At 38.6% G+C, this 22,595-nt stretch overlaps 2 protein-coding genes across 3 annotated transcripts in view; one reads left to right on the forward strand and one right to left on the reverse strand.

Moving 5' to 3' along the window:
- The window catches only part of LOC112127883 (aryl hydrocarbon receptor nuclear translocator-like protein 1), a 103,254-nt gene that overhangs the window by 60,867 nt on the left and 19,792 nt on the right, over window positions 1–22,595 (forward strand). For both annotated transcript variants that reach the window (XM_024229424.1, XM_024229423.1), the window contains 3 exons: window positions 1,140–1,210; window positions 9,952–10,041; window positions 17,645–17,753. In XM_024229424.1, coding sequence (XP_024085192.1) covers window positions 1,140–1,210; window positions 9,952–10,041; window positions 17,645–17,753 — 270 coding nt within the window. The remainder of the gene's footprint in view (window positions 1–1,139; window positions 1,211–9,951; window positions 10,042–17,644; window positions 17,754–22,595) is intronic.
- On the reverse strand, window positions 1,406–3,170 carry LOC112127884. Its single transcript, XM_024229425.1, has 3 exons — window positions 3,094–3,170; window positions 1,792–3,032; window positions 1,406–1,573 (listed from the first exon to the last, which is right to left on the reverse strand). The coding sequence occupies exons 1-3, from the start codon at window positions 3,161–3,163 to the stop codon at window positions 1,559–1,561; spliced, it is 1,326 nt and encodes a 441-aa protein (XP_024085193.1). The 5' UTR covers window positions 3,164–3,170; the 3' UTR covers window positions 1,406–1,558.

Genomic DNA, 22,595 nt, shown 5'->3' on the forward strand with positions numbered 1-22,595 from the left:
ACAATATTCAGTACATTGGTCAAATAGTACATGAAGAGTATGTACAAATCTGGCAGATCTGTCAGACCACGAAGCGGTTGGTAGAGGAGCCAGAATGTCCCGAAACTCTATTATTTAGTTTGTACTAGGATCAGGATAGAATATCACGTGTTTTAGAGGATTATAACTATTTAAGGGTGGAACGTTGATGAAAGGAGCTGGTTGGAGTTGAGAGATAGAACACGCCGAAGCTCATCTTTGCAGGACACCCAAGCCTCTAACATGAATCTGCTCCTCTAAGGGATAGGTTCTACCAATACGCCGGAATCAGAGTTTTCACTCCATCAGGGATACATCTTCATCTTTGTTCTTGTTGAACTTTGTTTTTGCTCTCTGAAGAACTGCCAATAAATATTCCATTCTTTTGCACTCTTCGGCCGGCTACCCCTTGGGAAATGAATACAACTTTGCCTAAGTAAACCAATGTAGGCTGCATATACTACGTGAAATGTGATACGGAACGGTCAAATGCAACAAGTGGATATTCAAACCCAACCCAATAATTTATGATTTCATGCAGAGAAAAACATATCCATGTTAGATCGGTCACCCCTTCGGTTGAAGTCCTTGACTTGTTATGTACTTTTGCCAATTGCATCCGCCGAAATTATACGTTATACATGATCAAAATCCCCCGAGATCCAGCGAGCCGGTTACGTCGAACTTTGTCCGATTAAAGGATTAAGTTTATTCAGAATAAAAACATCTCTGAACGAGGTGTACTCTCTCAAATAAAACCACCCTCGCCAGGCATCGAACAAGGTAAGGTCTCCGTGCTCAACTGCTGTTTTCTTTTGTGGAAAATAGTGTTTGAATGTTGCGCGTAATTTCAAAATGTTATTTTGATCGTCTGTTCAATGTATGCTTTGATAAAACTGCATTTGACTCTCTGCATTTGACGAACTCCAGTGGAAGCTTAAATATACAGAATAATCCTAGTTTACCATCAAAATGGTAGGTGTTTACATTATCATGCGAGAGATCTGATTTATTAATACAATTTTATATTTTGATTTAAATCTTATACTGAAATGTAGAGATGCATGGCTCATTATTAAAGTACTGTTCAAACAATTATTTGTTTCTGTTTTTAATTTCAGTTTTGCTGAAAAGAGATACAAGCACGGAGCAGCTCCGTTTACCTATTGAATGGTGTCAGTCGCTTCTCGAGGCAAGTCTGTTTACATTATTAACTTCGATTATTATTTATATTATAATTTAATATTCAATGTTTTATCATTTTTTTAAACAAATTTCGAAAATGAATTCGCCTTTCTGAAAATTTTACATACTTTACTCTTAACTTAAAATTTTAACAGATTAAACTTTAAAAAAGTGGAATTGGTAATTAATTGAAATATCATCCATGAATTCAAAATTATATTGTGCCTTTGATACATGTTTCAATAATTGTTCAATTGTGTTGTAATCAGTTGCTATCCCCTTGCATGATGGATTATTCACCTTTTCGACACGATTTTTCCAGTTGTGGGTATTTAGTGGAATTTCAACGTTGAGTTCATCTGGCGAAAACCTTAAAATAGAAAAAGCAAAAATGGATTTTTATAAAACGTGCTAGTTCGGTTGACCTGCTCCAATTTAAATAATCCTTATGTTACATATGTTCTCAAAAAGTAAAAGCAGGCAATAGGTAAAAAGATCCAAAATGCCTGAATATTTATGTTAGCCTCGATTTTTTTTATAAGAGGAGTATGATTTGTTTGTTAAAGACAGGGTCTTAGGCTTACTGACCTGCGAATCGTCATCTAGTTGTTGCTTTCCGTATTCGTCGAATACTTCCGACACTGCAGACAATATTTGCGAAGAGTGGTTGGGGGTTTTTTCTTTGTCGGATTGAGCGTCTCTTTTAGATAAAGACAACCCTTTCGGACTTTTGCTGAACATTTCAGTGAATATAGTAAAACACTTTTTCAATTCTTCGGTTTCTCCGTGACCGCCTTCTGATTCAGCTTCCCTTTTTGACAAATAATTCCCAACCTTTCCTTTGCTGAACATTTCTGTGACAGTGGTGAAACATTTTTTGAATTCTTCGGTTTGTCCATGACCGCCTTCTGATTCAGCTTCTCTTTTGGACACAGGATTCGCGCTCTGTTCTTTCCTGAAAAACCTATTCACCCTGGTGTACAAATCTTTAAATGAGTCAACTTTCGCGTCACTGTCTTTCGATTCCGCTTCCCTTTTGAACAAAGATTCCGTGTTCTTATCTTTGCTGAACGTTGCTGTCATAAGGGTGAAACATTTTTTCATCTCTTCTGTAACTCCTTGACCGCCTTCTGATCCAGCTTCCCTTTTGGAGAAATAATTCCCGAACTTTCCTTGGTTGAACATTTCTGTCAAAGTGGTGAAACATTTTTTCAATTCCTCCGCTTCTACGTGGCCGCCTTCAGATTCACCTTTCTTTTTGCACAGAGACCTGGAGCCCCCGCTTTGGCTGCTCCCTCCTCCCAACTTGTTAAGCAATTCTAACATTACTTTGATAGATCTAGCTTCGCCTTCTGATTCAGCTTCCCTTTTAGACAAAGATTCCTTGTTCTTGTCTTTGCTGAACATTGCTGTTATAACAGTGAAACATTTTTTCACCTCTTCAGAAGCTCCTTGACCGCCTTCTAATCCGGCTTCCCTTTTGGAGAAATAATTCCCGACCTTTCCTTTGCTGAACATTTCTGTCAAAGTGGTGAAACATTTTTTAAATTCTTCAGCTTCTACGTGGCCGCCTTCTGATTCAGCTTCCCTTTTTGACAAAGATTCCGTGTTCTTATCTTTGCTGAACGTTGCTGTCATAAGGGTGAAACATTTTTTCACCTCTTCAGTAACTTCGTGACCGCCTTCTGATCCACCTTCCCATTTGGACGAAGGATTCGCGGTCTCTCCTTTGCTGAACATTTCTTTCAAAGTGGTGAAACATTTTTTCAATTCTTCAGATCCTCCGTGTTCTCCCTCAGATCCTCCCCATTTGGTTTGCGCTGGTGCACCTGCAAAATTCCATGAGTTATTTGGTCTTTGTCGAACTTCATATATTAGCGCACTTTATACCTTCAACGGTGTGCCATAGAACAAAATTGAAAAGAATGATCTTTAGCAGGGGGTGCATGTTATTTTTCATTTTCGCTGAAGCTATAAATACGAAATTATTATTTCCCTATATTGAAACATATTTCATTATTTATTTAATCAATATACGTTATTCAAGCTAACTAAATAATAAAAACTTACTTTTTAACAATACCAAAGAAAATTATAACTACCTGTATGTATCGCTACTTTGTCAAAATAAATTCAATTGCACTGTAATTGATGTTATGTGTAGTATACAGTATATATCAATCTGACCATAAATGTATTGTTTTGGAACAAAAATGTATATGTGCCAAGTACACACAAGTTTATAACTTGCAAAGAATACTTAGGCAACTTACCTTTTTCTACAAGCCACTGATGAAAGACTGACTCTTCTCCCAATAAACCGCGATATATATATGAAAAAATGTCCAATTATCATGTAAAATATTGCGATACGACTTGACCAGGTTAAGATAATTAACATTAAGAATCGGTCTTTTTCAAAATATGTGTGCTTAATTAGGGTCAACATCCGGTTTGCGTTTCGAATTTGTTTTTTTATCAATTCTATGCCGAGAGGTTCTCATTGTCTTCTAACAGAATAGACCACTCCTCCCGCTGTCGATAAGAGTAACAACAATGACCCAAACGTAAAAATATTCATACCAATGTGGAACGTTTTTAGAACTTGGTGGCGAAAGGTTTGCTGACTAAGTTAGTGCATAAAAAAGTATTTTTTTACGGTTTTAGTTTTATCAACCTCTGCTATGATTCCGTCTACTGTTTACAGCTTAAAAGGTAGTCCGGTTGTCTTAATTTGTCATCATGTAGCCTTTATTTCTAAGCATCAACTTAAAAATATAGAATAATGTATATTATATAGTCTACACCATTCTGAATACATTGAATGCCAAAGTTGAGTTAGGAAAATACTGAAAATGCGAGATAAAATAAGACGAAATTTAGAATAAAGCCATCCATTGGACAATTCTAAGGCTTTAATTACGTGCCGTAAATAATAACATTAATCGAAGTCCTATTTAGTCCATTCTTTTTCTGGCGTTTCCTCGGGAAAAGAAACAAAGATTGAATTGTAAACTCCGTTTGACCATGTTTGAAATATTTTTTTCTTGATTCATTTTTCACTGCTCGGTCATCCCAGATTGTCATGGACAGTCTATTCTCGCTTGTTTGTTTAGATGTGTTTCGTAATTTCGGCATATGCGGGGTGATTCGCTTCTCATATGACCAAGTTCGTCAGGTGCTTCTACACAACAAACCCAACGTTCCTGTGTACCATGGTCCGATTGTCAACCATTTCGCAGATATTTAAAAAAAACTTACAACTATCTACGTTTGTCGTCATATATCTACTCGCAGCTCTTGAACTATTAACAAAACCACTGAATCTTTCAAAAACTGCTGAATTTAAAATTTATAAAAATGAAACTGCAGTCTGGTTGGAAAAGGTCACTATATTGGTTGGCAAAATGCATAACAACTTCTTCGTCTATTTGTCAGTAAAAAAGTGGTTGATACATCGAACACATTAAACGTAAACATGCCTAAAGTAAAGTACAGAGTTGGTAATGGTATCAGGTACAGTATAATACTAGTACCTCGTAATCGACCACTGCAAAAAACAAGTTTTAAAAATCTACACGAAATAAAATTCAGGTTGAAGTTTCAAGTTGAATTTTACAGGTCACCCTTTTTTTCCCCATTTAGCAATTTGAAATTTGTCAAACCCTTCCGTGAAGCTTTTCCGACGAGGTTGCAAATTTAGTTTTTTTTACTAATTTTAAATATAGCGGTTTTTGAAAGGTTTGGTGCTTTTTTACCAAAAATTAAATTGCAACTAGAAGGGTACCTTCTTAAAGGAAAGTTAACGCTTTTTTTCAATTTTTTTCCAAAAATGAATAGTACAAGAGGTACAAGTAAATGTACGACGAAAACAGCAGACAAAATAATTTTGAATATCTGGGAAAGTGCTGATGATCGGACCCCAGTTCATACGAACTTTTTTGTTCTACTGGAAGTGTAGCAGCAAGCACGTGACGAACTTTGTCGTATAAGTTGTGAATCACCCTGTACAGCGTATACACTTTTTGCAAAAAATGTTCAAACTTGGACAAGAGAGTACGTGTAAAAGTAAGAAATAGCTGCCTAGAGACGGCGAGGATCGAATGGCGGCCAATTAATTATTTTTCTACATTCGCTGAACATTAATAGCTAAGGTTTTATAAGCTTTATTGATAGTATTACATTTCATTATTTTTAACTACAATTTTTAAAACAAAAAATATTCAACACTGCTTAGAATCCTTGAGTAATTTCGAGTGTAAATAAAATCCAGTAGGGTTTCCGTTAATGTCTGTAAATAAAATTCCAATTAAAAGTCGATTTTCTCTTAGGGTGGCACTTTAAAACGTAATTTAAACATTTTGCTAATTTTCGATTGATCTGTTCAAAGCGACAAACAAATAGTATGGCAAGTTGATGCAATTTTATTTTTTGTTATTGTTTACAATTTTTTTATATCGTTGCCAATTTGAAACTCATCAAATTGTTATTATCCTACTGCTACTCTTATAAAAGAAGTAACGTCAATGAGCAAGGAAATTATTTTGTTTATGCTGTAGGGTTGCTCCCCCATTTTATGTTCCTCTTGTTCCTCCTCGTGTCATCATTTTGGTCCGTTATACGGATAATTTTCAACGACGTAATTTATTAATTCAGTTAAATTAATTACAATACAACCAAACTGACGTAATATGTTTAAAAATTTATTTTCGTATAAATCAATAGGTTTATCACTAGACCATTTCTCCATCAATCTGTATATCTATATGTATGAAGTATTCAGTATTGCACCATTGGTCCTGTCACACGATTCGCGCTAATACATATGCTCACACGAATCAAGAACAACAAAACAGCTCTTTCCCTTTCTCCTTCTATTACACCAAATCACTAGAATTTAACCTGAAAACCATTTCATTATCTGAAGTGGAAGAAGCTGTGCCCTCAATTAATTCTAAAAGTAATGGTCCTGATAAAATTTCAGCAACTTTTATAAAATTAATTATTGAATATATAAATCACATATTAGCACAAGTATTCAATGAATCAAGAATTGTGTCTATCCAAATAATTGGGAAAAAATCCATCATCGCCCTTCCTGAATTTTTTTTTCTTTTTTGTCCTTGTGTTTGCTCATCTGCCATATCGATAGTGAATAGTGTGGGAGAGACATACTACCCTCCAATCTCCGTGATTAAATAACTAATCCATTAGCCACAATGAAATTGTATATACCATTTCTGATGAGGGGGTGGTTTATGTTGCTCAAAATTATACTGTTTTTAGTAGGTAAGAGCAAGCCGCACTGTAAAATCGCAGAATACAATTGATCTCTATATTTTGTGGTTGGAGGGCAAGATAAAAATATGTGGTTTTGGTCCTCCAAAGAGTCATTATTACATCCGCAACTTCCTGAAAATTGTAATCCACAAAATAAATCTTATTATTGCCCAATAAATTACTTACTTATTTTAGTTAAATATATTGATAAAAAATTTAATAATCAAGCGTATCAATTTCTAGAAAAAAATAAAATAATCTATCCTCTACAATTGGCATTCGCACAGGTATAGGGGTAGATGAAGCCATTTACAATTTTACTAAAACTATATATAATGAAATTGATGAAAGTAAATAGATTATTTGAACATTTCTGAACGTCACGAAAGCATTCGATTCCATCAGTAGATATAAACTAATAAAAAATTGGAAATAATTGGAATTAGAGGGAAAGTTTTAGAATGGTTTAAATCTTACATTAAGTCTCGGTTATTAAGCAAATGGTTCATATAGGTGGCAGGCCAAGGAAGGATCAAATACTGCGTTTGTCGGGCCACAACCGGTATTATCCCACTCTTTAGGCACAGCGAAAGAGAGTATAAGTAGCTGGGGCATGAAACAATTCCTTAAGGAATGGAATATGTCCCCCGGATGCAGGCAATCGAAGGAGTTTCTGAAGGAAATCAAACCTAAAGAAGCGAAATGGTTACTCTCTAACTCTAGGAGGGGAATAAGGAGGCTGATAGGTATCCTAACGGGCCATTGCCCCTTGAGAAGACACCTCTTCATAATGGGTACTCTACCAGACCCCTTCTGCCGCTTCTGCGAAACAAAAGAAGAAACGGCTCGACACTACCTCGCAGAATGCGATAGGTATGCTAGGGAAAGATTTAATACTTTCGAAGGAGAGGACATAACCAAAACACTCCCCAGGATAAAATGGTCCACAATCCTGGGGTTTGTGAATAGGACCAAAAGGTTTATGCAGGACTCGTGAGCCGACCAGGTCCCGGACCTTTTAGGGATGGGGTACGGGCCTTTAACCCCTCGGGTACTGGTCGCCCGCCCTGTGTAATATATATATATAGATGACATACACAGCCAAATAGCTGAAATTAAAGACTACGGAATCAGCCAAGGAACGGCTCTAGGTCCAATATTATTTTTAATTTACATCAACGACTTAGTAAAACTTAGTAAATCTTTAGGAGGCTGATAGAAGGGGAGGTAAATAAATAAAATAGGAGGCTGATAGGTATCCTGGCGGGGCACACCTCTCCGTAATGGGTATTCTACCAGATCCGTTTTGCCGTTTTTAATCTTTCAAGGAGTGAACATCACCAAATCACTCCTCGAGATAAAATGGTCCAAAATCTTGGGGTTTGTGAACAATTCCAAGAGATTATGCAGGACATGAGCCGACCAAGTCCCGGACCTTTTAGGGATGTGGTACGAGTCTACCCAGGCATTTAACCTCTCGGGTCTTGGTCGCCCACCCTGCGTAACATATATATATAAACTTGATCTGAACAGCACAATTTCTTTGGTCGGAAGTTGCAAATAAAGCCGAAAGTGATCTTAACAAAATAGCGAACTAGATGAGAGATAACATATATTTTTTTTAAAGATGTTTATTTTATTTATTGCTATCTGTACATAATATACATTGAGCAAATAGTTAGTTATAAACAAATCTGACAGACCTGACTTTTATTTAATTGGGGGGGGGGAGTTAAAGTTAATTCGGTGGGTTAGATAGAAGGTCACGAGGCCATCGTCGTTTTAAACGGCGTGGAGGATTGTAAGAGTGAGATGTTGAGGAAAGAGTTAGGGCTAGTGAGTTAGGGAGGAGGGAGTTTAGAGTGAAAAGTGAAGAAACGTGTTTGGATAAGATCTTTGACGAAAGGGATTTTAAGATCTTTATGGATCGTTTGATTTGTAACATAGAAGGGAGCATTGAGGATACGGCGGAGAACTTTAGATTGAAAAGACTGAATTCGTTGGATATTGGATGATTTGGCCGAGCCCCACAGCTCGATTTCTGTAGGTCCAAATAGGTCTGATGAGTGTTTTGTAGGCGGTTAGTTTGTTACGTACGCTTAGTTTTGATTTTGGTCCAAGAAGGTGTCGGAATAGTCCATATCTTTTATTAAGTTCTTGCCGTTTTAATCGTGTATGTGGGTTCCGAGTAAGTCTAACTATCTAAGTAAAGCCCAAGGTAGCGGACTTGGTTCGATGGTGGTATTATTTTGTTGTAAATGTGCACTGGTGGACAGGTTTGTAGTTTGAGCGTAAATGTAAATCTTAAGGTTTTGGTTGAGATGAAAAAGTTAGTGTCACGAGCGGGATTCGAACCCACGACCTTCGGCTCAATACGCCGCTGCTCTGACACGCTCACGATAGCTCAAGTGGTCGTGAGTTCGAAACCCGCTGGTGACACTAACTTTTTCATCTCAACCAAAACCTTAGATAAAAAGAATAATTAATTGAACTAAATATTACTTTTAAACAAATATTATTTTCCTTTGAATACATTATTCTTCTTTTAAAGTTCCGATTATCTCCCATTTGTTTTAGTCTCCTTTTGTAAACTTGTAGTTAACGTATCTTCCTTATCTCTAAATGCGTACATTGTTTGGCCGAAGTTTTTATCCTATTGGTATTGTTCTGATAAATTAATTAGCGATTGTTAAAAATGTTTACAACTCGAAATTTGTTGTTTTAATGAGCTTCATTTGCTTATAATTGAACGACAAATGACAAGAAGGGTGATTTCCAGCTTTCGTCTTCAAAATGAGATAACGAGCAGAGAGAGAGAGAGAGAGAGAGAGAGAGAATGAGAGAAATGGGTTAAATGAAACAATATACGACAATAAATATTTGGTAGAGAAAAAAATGAAATTTAACGAGAAACCAAAACAACATGTAATAAACTAAGATTTATGGAAATATAATGCAAAATTTATATCTAGACACAATATAAAACTTATATGTATGTTAATAGAGATGAGAGAGAGAGAGAGAGAGAGAGAAAATTGGTTAAATAAAATCTATACCGTATACATTTTTTTTGACACTTCCATAAGGCGCTTGTTCAATAATTTTTGTTATCACATTTTTTATTTAAAAAATTAGGTAGTTTTAATTGTTAGTCGCAATCATAGATCACACAAAAACCGTGTACCTATTTTACATAGCAAGGGTACATCTATGTTTTTTTAGTTTGTCGTTTATATTTTCTATACTTATTCATTCCCCATTTTTATAATGGACCGGACAAGGGACTTGATGCTGCTGAGGGATCTCGATCAAGTTTCCTTCTCCAACTACTGCAAATTAGAAAGAAAAGAAATTTCGGTCCGTTTGGGCTAAAGATGGAACTAGTGTCCTTTCTATATGATTTTCATTCCATTCCCAGTTTATGGTTCCTTGCAATTTTTTTTAAATTTTTTATACTTTCTTTTTCAGGGAATGGACGGTATTTTGCTCGTCGTCACAGCGTCAGGGAAAATTGTGTTCGTCACTCACAACGTTGAGACCATCCTTGGCCATCCTCAGGTGAGCAATCCATGTACTAAACTTTAAATATATACCTGATTTCTAATAATTACAGAAAAACTAATATACATATAAGATAAATCTGTGCGTTTTAAACTACTAGCCAATGCCTAAAAATTATTTTTTGGAATTATAGTCTACTATCTTAAGTAGTAATAAGTTATTACTACTCAACTTGTTCGCCATCTTCAATTTCTAATTACGCCATGTAATTTGAGGATAACATTTACATACATCAGGGAAGAGGAGCTAGTAATCAATGTTATTTTCCCATTGCATTTCTCTTCTCTAGTCACTTTTCCTCTGAAAGATGGTCCGGGGCAGTTCCCGCATAAGATGTCTTGTGGGATTATAGAAATGGGATCTGTTGGACAATGCTTGGGCAAGGCTATTGAGGTGATCGGAGATTTTACCGTGAACTTGGTAAATCTTTGAGGAATTTCAAGGCCGTTGTGGAGTACAGTGCTGGATAATAATACAGAGCCTTGGCAATTGATCTAACTTTAGATTGAAAGAGTTGGTCGAACCTTAGGTAACGAATGTAGTCAGATTTGGAGATGGTATTATTTTAGTAGATCGTGAGAGGCGAATTGGTTCAGAATCTGACAGAGACTGCACTTGATTTCATTGATCTTCATTTTCCAATGTTTACACCAGTCTGCTCTACATTAGATATGTATCTGCACATCCGAACCAATCAGAATCAGCGGATAGTACTGCGTGTCCAAGCACTCTGCCCTATAGCACTGTCTAGACGTGTTGGGGTTCCGAACCCATGAAGGGCTAATGCGAAGAAAGGGAGTCTATGACGGCGGGTAGTATCGATGGGTGCCCCGCGCTCGGTTCGGCTATCTGACTGCTCTGGGTCTCACGAGAGGCAGCGAAAGACGTAGCCCACGTTATCTGGGCTCGACTGTTCGGCTGTTCCCTTTTCTGACGCTGGGGGAGACTTGAACACCTCCTCCTTGCCTCTATGTGCGATTCAAGGGTTCGAATCGCTGAGGAAGAGTCTCTCAAGCCCAGGTGCGAGCGACATTCGGCCTTCGGGGAGTTTCAGGGAGCCTAAACGGAAACTGCGAAAGCCTGAGGAACCGGTCGCCCACCACGAGCGCACTGATTGTGAAGAGTGAGTGCTTTATTTTCATATTTCGCATTTATTTTCCGCAGACTCGGATTCATCCCCCCGAGACGACTGGCTGGGATACGGCCGACTAGTTCGGCTCTTGAATGGCCATTTCGTCTCACCCACCTTGGGAGTCCTGGCCCATTTTATGTGGAACTACGGCGACAACGGGTGGTATAGTGTGGTTCAAGACTCGAGACCCCGAAACGGCTCACCTCGTGTTCTCATCAACGGCCCTTTTTCTCAATCCGAGCTCCTTCATTCTATCCTGTGACCCCTCCTAACCCTTGGTTACAAGGGGGGTATCCGGGCACAAAATAAAGGTGCAGCCCAGAGGGCGTGGCAACCTCTCTAAAGCACAAGCTGTACTCATGTCGGCTTAAGGGTCGGCATGGGCGGCGGGTGCCTTAGCAGAGTCACACGAGGGCCAGTGAACTAGATCCTGTCTGCAAAGACGGGAGAGGGTGTATGGCCATCTGTACCACGAGGTAACTGTAAAATTTCAAATCAGCCCTTGTTACACTGAGAATGGTTTCGTGGTGGTGCGTTGTGACACCCCTGGCGGGAACTTAGACAGAGGCTGTCTTCTATTTGTGACCTTCGTGAAGCTTGCGTATGGCCAACGTAAAAACCCCCGGCCTCACGGGAGAAGTTGCGACCGGACGACAGCATGTAAGCGTTGAGTACGTAATGATCATGCTATAGTCCCTCGAATGCGTAAATAAGCGAATGGAAGCGGGTAGTGAGTCGGCTCTTAGACTCGAGTATGTTTTGCATTGTTGTGCGTATGACCGGCATGGTACCCTTGGAGAAGCGAAGGATCGGACCACCTAGCTGAGCCTATGGCGTCCCTCGAATGCGCGTAGCAGGTGTAGGCTGAGCTCGATAAGATACTTTACCGTAGGCGGTGCTCATCTAGGGGGTGGTTAGCAATTCCACTTTAAACTAAACCGCTGCCGGGGCGTTCCCGAAAGTTTCTATGCTGGGGGAGCCTCTATACTCAGAGAGATAGAGTGGCCTTCTCTATCTAGGGAGTACGCGGGGGGGGATGTATTTCGGCCTGTTAGCCCCTCGCGTGCGGCATACGACCCGATGCACAATGCGGGCCCGACCATTTGGAGTGGACAAGCGGAGAGCGTGGTTGTACTGGCCCTTAGGGGCTGGGAAACCTCTACACCAATGCTGCGGCACGTCGTCGTATGCAGAAGTGCGTCAGCTCTCATCTTGAGAATCAAAACGTCCGATAAGGCCGAATAGGCTAGGTGCGGACGATAAAGATCCTCTTGTCTTGTTGACGATGAGTACTCGGGAACACAATGTCTAGACGTGTGAATAGTCGGAGCACCTGACTCTAAGTGGAATATGAAGCAGTGGCTATTTCGAAGTTTGTACAGAAGACCTAGTGTCACATAAAGTCTTCATGCAATATGTCGTCTACACTTAGGAATTTTATTTTTGTAACCTACTAATTTAAAACATTTGTTCGCTACGTGGCATCAGCTTGCTTGTTTACCTTTGTTAACCTTTACTCTTGCGGTAGGTCTTGTTTGACTATCGGTTTTTTTAGTTCAGTAGAGTAGTGGAGTCTCTCCTTGTTTCTCCGAGAGGATTGTATTTCTGAACTTACTTGTTTAGGAAACTTGTAGTTATGTCGACCCCGTTTCGCTTTGTTTTACATAAATGTGGAATCAGTAAGGAAGTAGTGATCAACTAGCAGTTGTTATCTACGTCTCCCTTATAAATTTCCCATTTACAAAAATTTAACAAGCTCCTATTTTCATTAAAGGGAAGGATCGAGTTTCTTCGTCGTCGTTTTAAACAAACCGTTTCCAAAGGGAATCTGAGCAATAGGTGCCACAAAAGTTAGCTAAACCATTCAAGCCCGTCTCCTATGGTTCTTGTTTAATGCAATACGACGCTGACGCAGTTTCGTTATTGACTTTAACACCGGATCCGTGACTAGCTTAGAGATTAATCACTCATATAAAAAAATCTGCCCTTACAGGCTTAATCATTTGTCGTTAATTAACTTGTCAGATTGGAAATTTTAACCTATCGCGAAAATATAGGGATCGTAAGGCTGTACGATCAATAGCCTTTAATTTTCACCATTCATCATAATTTCACATCCTTGTTGTATTTACTGACGTCCCGTTAAAAATTGAGATATTAGCCGGAAGATACTATATCCAAATAGCGTGACGCCAGGGATATAAGCAGGGAGAGTCGAGACACTATTCATCCATTTATATTATTTTCATTTTTGGAATTGGGTCCCATTGCGTGTTGCAAACTTAATAACGGAGTGGTCTTGTTGTGGTATTGCTTAATCCCGTTGATAGAAAAATCAGTCTTGGTAAACATTCTGCTGAGCCACTGGGGATATCCAATAATTCATCAATTGTTCATCGACATATAAACTTTGTCTGACCGAATTTTTGCAGTCAAAGGCTCAATGTAAGGTCTTAGGCCTTTGGAAAAGATCTATTCTTACAACTAGACATCACGTTTTTTTAAGATAGCTGCTTACAGTGACATATCAAGCGTAGAAAGCTACCATATCCTGCCATTACGAACTACTGAAAATTATATTAAAGTTCAAAAGAAATACATATAGTTAAGGATATAAACAAGTTTTTTGGTTGAGATAAAAAAGTCAGTGTCACGAGCGGGATTCGAACCCACGAGCGGGATTCGAACCCACGACCTTCGGCTAGATACGCCGCTGCTCTACCACTTGAGCTATCGTGAGTTCTATCCACTCGACACTAACTTCACATCTCAACCCCACCTTTTGAATTTTTCCTCCTTTTTATCTCAACTAAAACCTTAATTAATTGAAAGATATTAATTGGTCAAGCGGACCACGAAAACTAGCGAATTGGATATAAACAAGGTTGTTATCCTCATCTAGGTTTAATGTGGCAAACCGTCCTATCTCCCTTATAAATTTCCCATTTACAAAAGTAGCTCCTCTTTTCATAGAAGGGAAGAATATCACGTTTTAAATAAACCGTTTCCAAAGGTAATCTGTGTAGTAGGCGCCACGAAAGTTAAGGATATAAGCAGGGTGACTTTAACGACAATTTAGCCTTTGTCAAATAGTGTATTCAAGATGAGGATTGTCTTGAATCAAGGTTGGATTTTTATTTACCTATTGGTTTTTTCAATAATATTAAGCTGAGAATCAGCACTTATGCCATCTGGAATGAGTGGAAAGTGCAATAACGACAAAAAAAACTTCTTATAAGTGAAAACATGTTCTTTTTACTAAAGCATTTTGTGTTTATCATAATTATCCTCTTTTAATCGTTTATAATTATTATCCGACAAAACAACTTTTTAGACTTTAGACCAAATTGCTTCATGTTTTAAGACACGGTATTGAATTCGAGTCTCTTGCGTTTCTTAGCAGATCTGTACATAATGTTTAGTCTTGTCGCCGAGTTTTCTGCAAGACGCCAGCTTACAGTAGCCGTTGGTATCTGTACTACAGGATTCAAAAAGGCTTACACAAATAAACCTGCATTCAGGGACCACTGAAGCATGTCCCAATCAAGGCTCTGTTCCCAGAATTGTACAACTGTATTACGAGTACAATTCCTTTGATTACACAAATTTCGTCATTTACTTCATTCCCATTTCAATCTTTTTCAAACTGCTAGGAATTTTTAACATCTATTAATTAGACGGTTGAGACTCATAGTGGAGGAGTGTCACACTTAAATCCGTACGTTCTTTTGTCATGGGCCCCAAGAGCCCATGGAGAAATGTTCTTTTCGAAATAACAGTTCAGAATATGACAAACAAAAATAGATATTTTTGGGCTGGATCGTATGAGGACATTTTTTCGTTGTGCGAGTATTTTATGGTTATCGGTCTATTCGTTAGGCCGTCCCAATCGTATTTACAATCCAATGTGTCCATTACCTTATGTGAAAGGACAGCGGACGAAAAGAGAGCTAGATAAAGAGAGGGTGAAAGAGATCCAAGCCCACAGACATGGACCCACATCATCGGGACCTATTTTGCAAGAAAGAAGGCTAGTTTAGTCAACATATTTGATCTGAACTGTAAACCATGGCCTTATTATCTATGCATAAATGTATTCATTTTAAAGTGTAATGCTAATTTATTGGCAATATTGTAATGTTTTATAGCCTGTAATCATTATTTTTTCAGCTTGATTATAATCTGTTTTACTATAGTCAGGGGAAATATAAATATAATATACATATAAATTGCTCATAAATTGACCTATATTGTGGCTATACCTTGACCTTGACAATAGGTCTATTGTGCTCCCCTATTTTTATAACTCACTGGCCAGCTTCAGTTTATTAATCAGCCTCCATAGCTTTGCTCAGCCCCATCAGGCTCCTTAGTGTAAGATCTTGCTTGTGGTTTTTTTTTGCCCTAGTTGCAAAACCCTTCACAGAAACATAGAATGTGTCTGTACTCCTTCCGTGCCTTCTTAAGTGGCGGTGCCCTATTAGGAGTAGGTTCTTTCATTCTATCCTGTGACCCCCTCCTAATCCTTGGTTACAAGGGGGGGGGGGTGTAACGGTGTAGCCCATAGGGCGTGGCAACCTCTCTAAAGCACATGCTGTACTCGTGTCGGCCTCGGGTCGACATGGGCAGCGGGTGCCTTATCAGAGGCATTCGAGGGTTAGGGTACCAGATCCTGTTTGCACAGACGAGGGAGGGTGCATAACCATCTGATCCACGCGGTAACAGACATTTTCCAAAATCCAGCTTCTGTTACACTGGAAATGGATTCGTAGTTGCTTGTAGTGACGGGGACTGTCATCTACCTGTGACCTTCGCCCGAGACTTGCGTATGACCACGTCATACTCCCGGCCTCACGGGATACGGCGGATCGGACGGCAGTATAGGCGTTGAGACGCGATGATTGTGCTGGAAAGTCCCTCGAATGGGTAGCGGATGGGAACGAGTAGTGAATCGGTTGCTCCTCCTCGAGTATGCTTTGCACGTAGGAGTAGGCTGAGCTCGAGTGGAGGCTTTTAACACAGGCGGTACTCCTCTAGGGGGTGGTTAGAAATTCTACTTTAAACTAAACCGCGGCCGGAGCGGATCTGGAAGTTTCGACGCTAGAGGAGCCCAAGACTCTGGGAGATAGAGTCGCCTTCGCTATCTAGGGCGTGCGGGAGTCCGAGCTGATGTATTTCGGCTTAGGTAGAGCCCTTTGCGCGTAGCATACGGTCTGAAGGTCAATGCAGACCCGGCCACTTGGAATAGGCACGCGGGGAGCGAGGTTGTTTTGGCCCTTCGGGGCTGAGCTGCCTCTACACCAATGCTGCGGCGGTAACACCATTCCGTCGTATGCGGAGGTGCGTCAGCCCTCATCTTGAGAATCAAAACGTCCGATAAGGCCGAATAGGCTAGGTGCGGACGTTAAAAATCCTCAGAGTCCTTTTTAGGATGACCGAGTATGCGGGAACCTCATGCCCTGTTAGGAGTCCAACCAGAATCCTGATTCGGTTGGGGTTGCCTTCCAATAATTGTATTGTAAGTTTTGCAGATGGTCCTTCTATGATTTTTTTGCGTGCCTCATACCTGTGGTAATATTCCACAAGGTTTTAGACTCATTAAGGATACATTTTAATATGAATCCTGTTTTGTGGCAGGATGCCACTGTAGCGTTCAGGACCCAGAAGTCCATGTTGGCCCCCTTTTTCACCAACATGTCAACATTTTTCAGTGGCCAGGGATCCATGCCAGGGTCAGGTCATTAGTGTCGCTGACTTCCATCAGGGCATCCATGCAGTTCCAAACACACTTTGCCTTCGCCTCGCATCAGGTAAGGCTACATGCTGCCTGACTATCAGAGAAAATGGCTATCTTCCGGGAATGTATTCCTAGCCTTTTTATGTCTCTGGCGCATTGTTCAATAGTCAGTGGAGAGTATGATATAAATTATATTTTAAAAAAATAAAAACTGAATATTTTACCAAGAATTTAATTATCTAAAATTTGTTTTTTTTTTAAGAGATTTTCCTTCTTTTTTTTTTAAATAGAGGATTCAAAGTTATTTACTCCCATATCTTGAGTTTTCGAATAGCCCGGACACAATTTTCAATAAGAACGCACTTTTCATTTTTTTTAACAATATCAGCTTTGTCGGAATCGATATAAACTGAAGGGGTACAATTTGGGAAAATTGCACATTTCCCTTAATACGCCACGTTTCTACAGCCAGGGGAAATGTCATGTGGTACCTCGTGGCACACCCGAACAAAAGATCCTCGTTAGCCACTTGGAGAAGACGCGCAGCGGGTGACGGCGCCTATTTTTGTAGAATTCCCTCCAAATTGTAGTCCCTCGACGACATCAATCTACCATTTGTTTCCACGATCGTTTCGCTTTGTTCATGGAACAACATAAAACAGGACAGATTGTTTTCTTGACTTGTTCGTATTAGACAAATAATCAACACATCCACTGTTTCTATGTTCCAGACTGATCTTTTGGGCCAATCTCTCTACAACATCACATCGCTCGAAGATCACGAGGAGCTAAAAAGAGCTTTGAAGTCAGATGCTGAATCCAATTTGCCTTCAACGTTGGGTAATTTTTTTTTGTTTTTTATTGAAATAAATACTTTTATCTCATCCTTCAATAGTAGATAAATATTATGACGTTTGCCGAAATGAAAGCGTAAACTCTTGATGGTGAGTGTGAAGTATAAATTAAGAGTCAAAAATGTGCCTGTTATCTGACGATTGTGCATGCACTTTGTTGCTTTATCTTCATTGATGGACAGATATTGTGGCGTTTGGCCTAATTATGTTCGTGTTAATCCGATCGTACCGGTAAAACTGTAAGTCTTTAAGGTTAAACCCACTGTAATACGTTTATCCGCCAATGGCATACCAAAATTTATTTGACATCTCATTCCTATAATACTCCAATTTATTATCCCCTAGCCTCATTGAATTCACACTAATTGGTTTACAAAACATTTAAATAAATAAAAAATATCTATTTTTAGTATTCTATGTTACATATAATATAGGGGTTGTACAACGCAAACAAGTAGGATTTGCATAATCAGAATGTTTTCCCCCAAAAAAATATCTTAAAGAGGAATTTACCTGAGACTTTCGGTTTTAAATTTACTGTTAATTTCCCAAAAATTGCATTTTATTTTAGTTTTATTTATATACAGCTTCCTAAAAAAAATCACCTCAGTCATGATTTGATAACAGCTGAAGTTCTTCAAGAGTTGTCTTTCTGACTTCTTTATTTAAAGCAATTTTGAGAAAGAAAATAGAAGTTGGATTTGGAACCCATCATTCCACTACTCATCAACTTCACAGTTACATATTTAATTATTTCATATCTCGAGCAGAACCTGTACGCGACTGGAGTATCTCCAGATGTTTCTCATGCCTTCGACAAAGTATGGCATGAGGGATTATTACACAAAGTAAAATTATTTTTACCCCAGGCCTATTGTCTAATTATACAATTAAGGAGAGATTTTTCGCAGTGCACCAGGGTACAGAGACGTGAGATGGAAAAGATGTTTGCAGGTGTGCCACAAGGGCCAATACTCGCTACGCTACAATTTTTACTTGGTACCAATACTACTTACTGATATTCCCACAATCAACAATTGAAAAATGGAGCAATCTTTGGAGAGTAAACTTTAACTACTCAAAAGTACAATATATCGCTTTGACTACTCTGCCGTGAGACTTGTAGCATAATCTTTGTGTCCCCCTACACCACATGGTAGTGAGGGCAACTCAGAAAACTATTACTAGTATTACTAAAGAGAAACCTCCAACAGGAATAAAACTGAAGAAAGATAGCAACAAAATAATGAAAGACCTTCCGATACTCATGCCCCAAGGGACGACATGAACAGGATGTTTGAATTCAATCACAACTTCCGATTAAACCTAGGTACCTAAAAAGAATGGGAACAAGAAGAAAATACCTTTAAGAACGGCACCAACGTTTAGTACACAGATGGATCTAGAACGCAAGAAGGTACACGGGCAGGAGTATTCGATCCTGGAACCAAATGCTCAGTACCCATGGGTAGATACACCAGTATCTTCCAAGCTGTGGTTGAGCATTGAGCAATCGAGAGATGTACTCAATTCAATTTGACTAAAGTGTAAAAAAACAAGAACATAGCTATCATGTCAGAGAGCCAAGCAGACTGCAAAACCAAATTAAATGGTAGGCCGAACTATAGTCTTCACATAGATGGTTTTTTGAGTACTCAAACTTCGCCAGTTCTGAACCTTTGTTAGGACTTGATTAATAAAAATTATGTTGTTTTTTTAATAACATTTATTAGGAATTATTTTTGCATTTGGTTTCATTTATAGTTATATATAGATCTCTCGGTCCCTTTTAAATAAAATACGTCTATTGTTAAAATATTTTGTGCCTGTGAATTTTATTCAAAATGCCTACCTGTTTTTCTTCGATACTTTGGAAAACATTCATAATCCACCCAAGCCCAATTCCTTTCTCTTGCTCAAAAATAGGTAAAGGTTTAACAAGTACGGAACTAAAATCAACCATAACCTTAATTTATTAGAAGTAATGTATCCAAATTTTACGATGAAAGACTACCACATCTTCTCCGGAACGCAATTGAAAAAACGTAGCTTTAAAGCCAATTTATCCTCTAAGCGATTTCTGGTTTTCGAAATAATCTGTCCAGCTTTGGAAAATAATCGTTCAGAGGGAACAGATGTGCCACTAAGGCAACAAATTGAACAACTCCTGACAAATTCTGATGGGTCATTTTCATATTAGAAGAATATGGGTCATTCCCTATTCACAAAAGTGGAAATTAAGAAAAACTGAAAAGTTTATAAAACATCAACAGCCCACCATCGATGGTCAAAAAACATCGACACATTAACATCTCCCCCATGTGGTTTCTAGTCAAGCCGCAGTCACACGACAAATTGGACTCTCGGTCGATTGCAGCCTTCGGCTCCTTGAAATCCACGTCTTTCCAAATTGAAGCATCTGACGTCCTAAAAAGAGCAACGAGACTCTTTAACGTCCGCACCTAGTCTATCGACCTTATCGGACGTTTTGATTCTCAAGATGAGAGCTGACGCACCTCCACATACGACAGAATGGTGTTATTGCCGCAGCATTGGTGTAGAGGCAGCTCAGCCACGAGGAGCCAAGACATCCAGGAGGACCCTAACCATCCCTAAATTGGTACAATCCAAGACGGTACATGCAGATTCTACAAAGAGGCAGAGGAGACACGAACACATCTACTAAAAACTGTGATATCACACTTGCCCGCAGGAGATTGCACCCCTACTACTACATTTACATCTAAAAGACCTTTTAATCTTCACACAAAGACATTACGAGGAGAATCGGATAGTCCACCAGTCGCTCGTCTGGAATTTGCCCATCTTCCAAATCCGTCATTGTGGCAATGGAAAAAGGTAATCGAGATCCTTAAAATCGGGTTAAAAATCCTCAAATAGACTCCCTCTTCCAAAGCTCATTCGTTCCTTAAAAAGAAATATGTAACGATAACAATCGCTTGTTGCAAATCTGAGGACTACTATCTTCCCCCATGGCAGCTGCTACCTTCTGGCCCCACAGTTTTGCCCTTCCTGATCTTAACTTTGGGATGATACTTGAGCTTCAAACTAGACTTTTACACGCCCTCACTCTAATAGTTTAAAACAATTGATTAGTAATTAAATGACTAATTATACAAAAAATAGTTTGATCCTGGCATGCATATTCTTCAGCATATATTTCTTGTTATTTTGTTAGCATATGCCAACTCTAAAAATTCTGATTAACTTTAACTTCATGCGGGGTCAAATATTTGTATCAAATAAAAAAAGCAGTAGACTTTATTTTATCGCAAAATGTATGAGTTCGGACATTTCAGCAATGTAATTGATGTGCCATTGAAGTAACATAGTAGCCAACAGGTTCTGAAAAGTTTATTGGTCCCTGACGATGGTCAAGGAAACATCTGACGCTTTCAAACTACACGTTAGAATGAAATGTGTATTTTTCCAAAGATGAGTTTTGAATTTAGCAAAACAATGAAATTAATTTACAATTTGACTACTGTTCTATATACCATTAATACGTTTGCCTTTCCTGTACACCCCAATACCTCCAACATCCAAGAAAACCTCGAACATGTAGTATACTTGTACAAAAGACAATGAAGAAAATGTGCCCATTGTGCATTTACATTGAATACATACAAATAAATTATACATATATAAAACATTTAAGAAAGATTCATTAAGGTCATTTGTCTTGGTATAGGTTTATAAGTTTGTCATTTAACCGGCTGGGGGTGGAATGTTGATTTGATTTTCGGTCAAAAAAAGTAATTAACGTAATGATAATGGAGGAAAAATCGATAAATTAGATTTGTGTACGCTTTGGGAGGTCAATAGTACGGAGTGAAGTTCAAATTCGGCCAAAGCTAAAGCAAGTGCTTAACTCTTGCGAGAGCACTTCGTGTAAGTCTTTGGAGTCAAGTCAACCTACGATGAATTAATTGACTGGGCACTTTCGAAAAATAGCGTGTTGTCAGAGATTGTACCATACTTAATGAGATTTTTTACTCGTTGTTTGAAACATTCTGAAATTGATTAATCACAGTGCCCTCTCTTATTCCACGGAATGTAATAAACCTAATTATTTACGCAAACCATAAAATTCACCAGGACAATGAACAGTTATAGTTTATACGATTACCATAAATGGAAATTGCTTTTATGCAAATTCTTACAATAACGATTTTCTTTAAAATCCCTTCTCTTTATCTGATTTTTTTAAATTTAAAATTAAAAGTAATAATTAAATGATTGATTATTTGGAGATCGTGAGATGCGGTCTGGTGTGACGTAGGTTTTAGAAAAACATTTTCTTTATCGTGCCGACGTTTCGATCTTTATTGAAATCATCATCAGGGCTCCACACGACAGCCAATAATGACACATGTACACAGAAAACAAACACTTTGAGCCCTGAAAATGATCTCAATAAAGATCGAAACGTTGGCACGATAAAGAAAATGTTTTTCTAAAACCTACGTCATACCAGACCGCACCTCACGACATCCAAATAATCATTAGTTAACGGTTACTAAACACCACATATTTACACACGTAATAATTAAATTAGATGAAATGTGAAGGAACATTTGGTTGATGAAGGTTTGGCAATAAACCCAAAGCATGGCCTAAATATTTAACGTCAATGGCGCGACACCATATCTCATGGCACAACTCGTTATGCATGTTACAGACGCAGTCCATCTGTGGTTAAAGACACCTACGACAAAATAACAATAAGAACAAAATTCATTCTTGACAGACTACTCTCCAAGTCCGTAGTCGTCCAGACTTCTAAACTTATAAGAACGTAAAAAAA

Source organism: Cimex lectularius, unplaced genomic scaffold (genome assembly GCF_000648675.2).
Source record: "Cimex lectularius strain Harlan isolate CLEC.00 unplaced genomic scaffold, Clec_2.1 scaffold233, whole genome shotgun sequence".
Taxonomy (NCBI): domain Eukaryota; kingdom Metazoa; phylum Arthropoda; class Insecta; order Hemiptera; family Cimicidae; genus Cimex; species Cimex lectularius.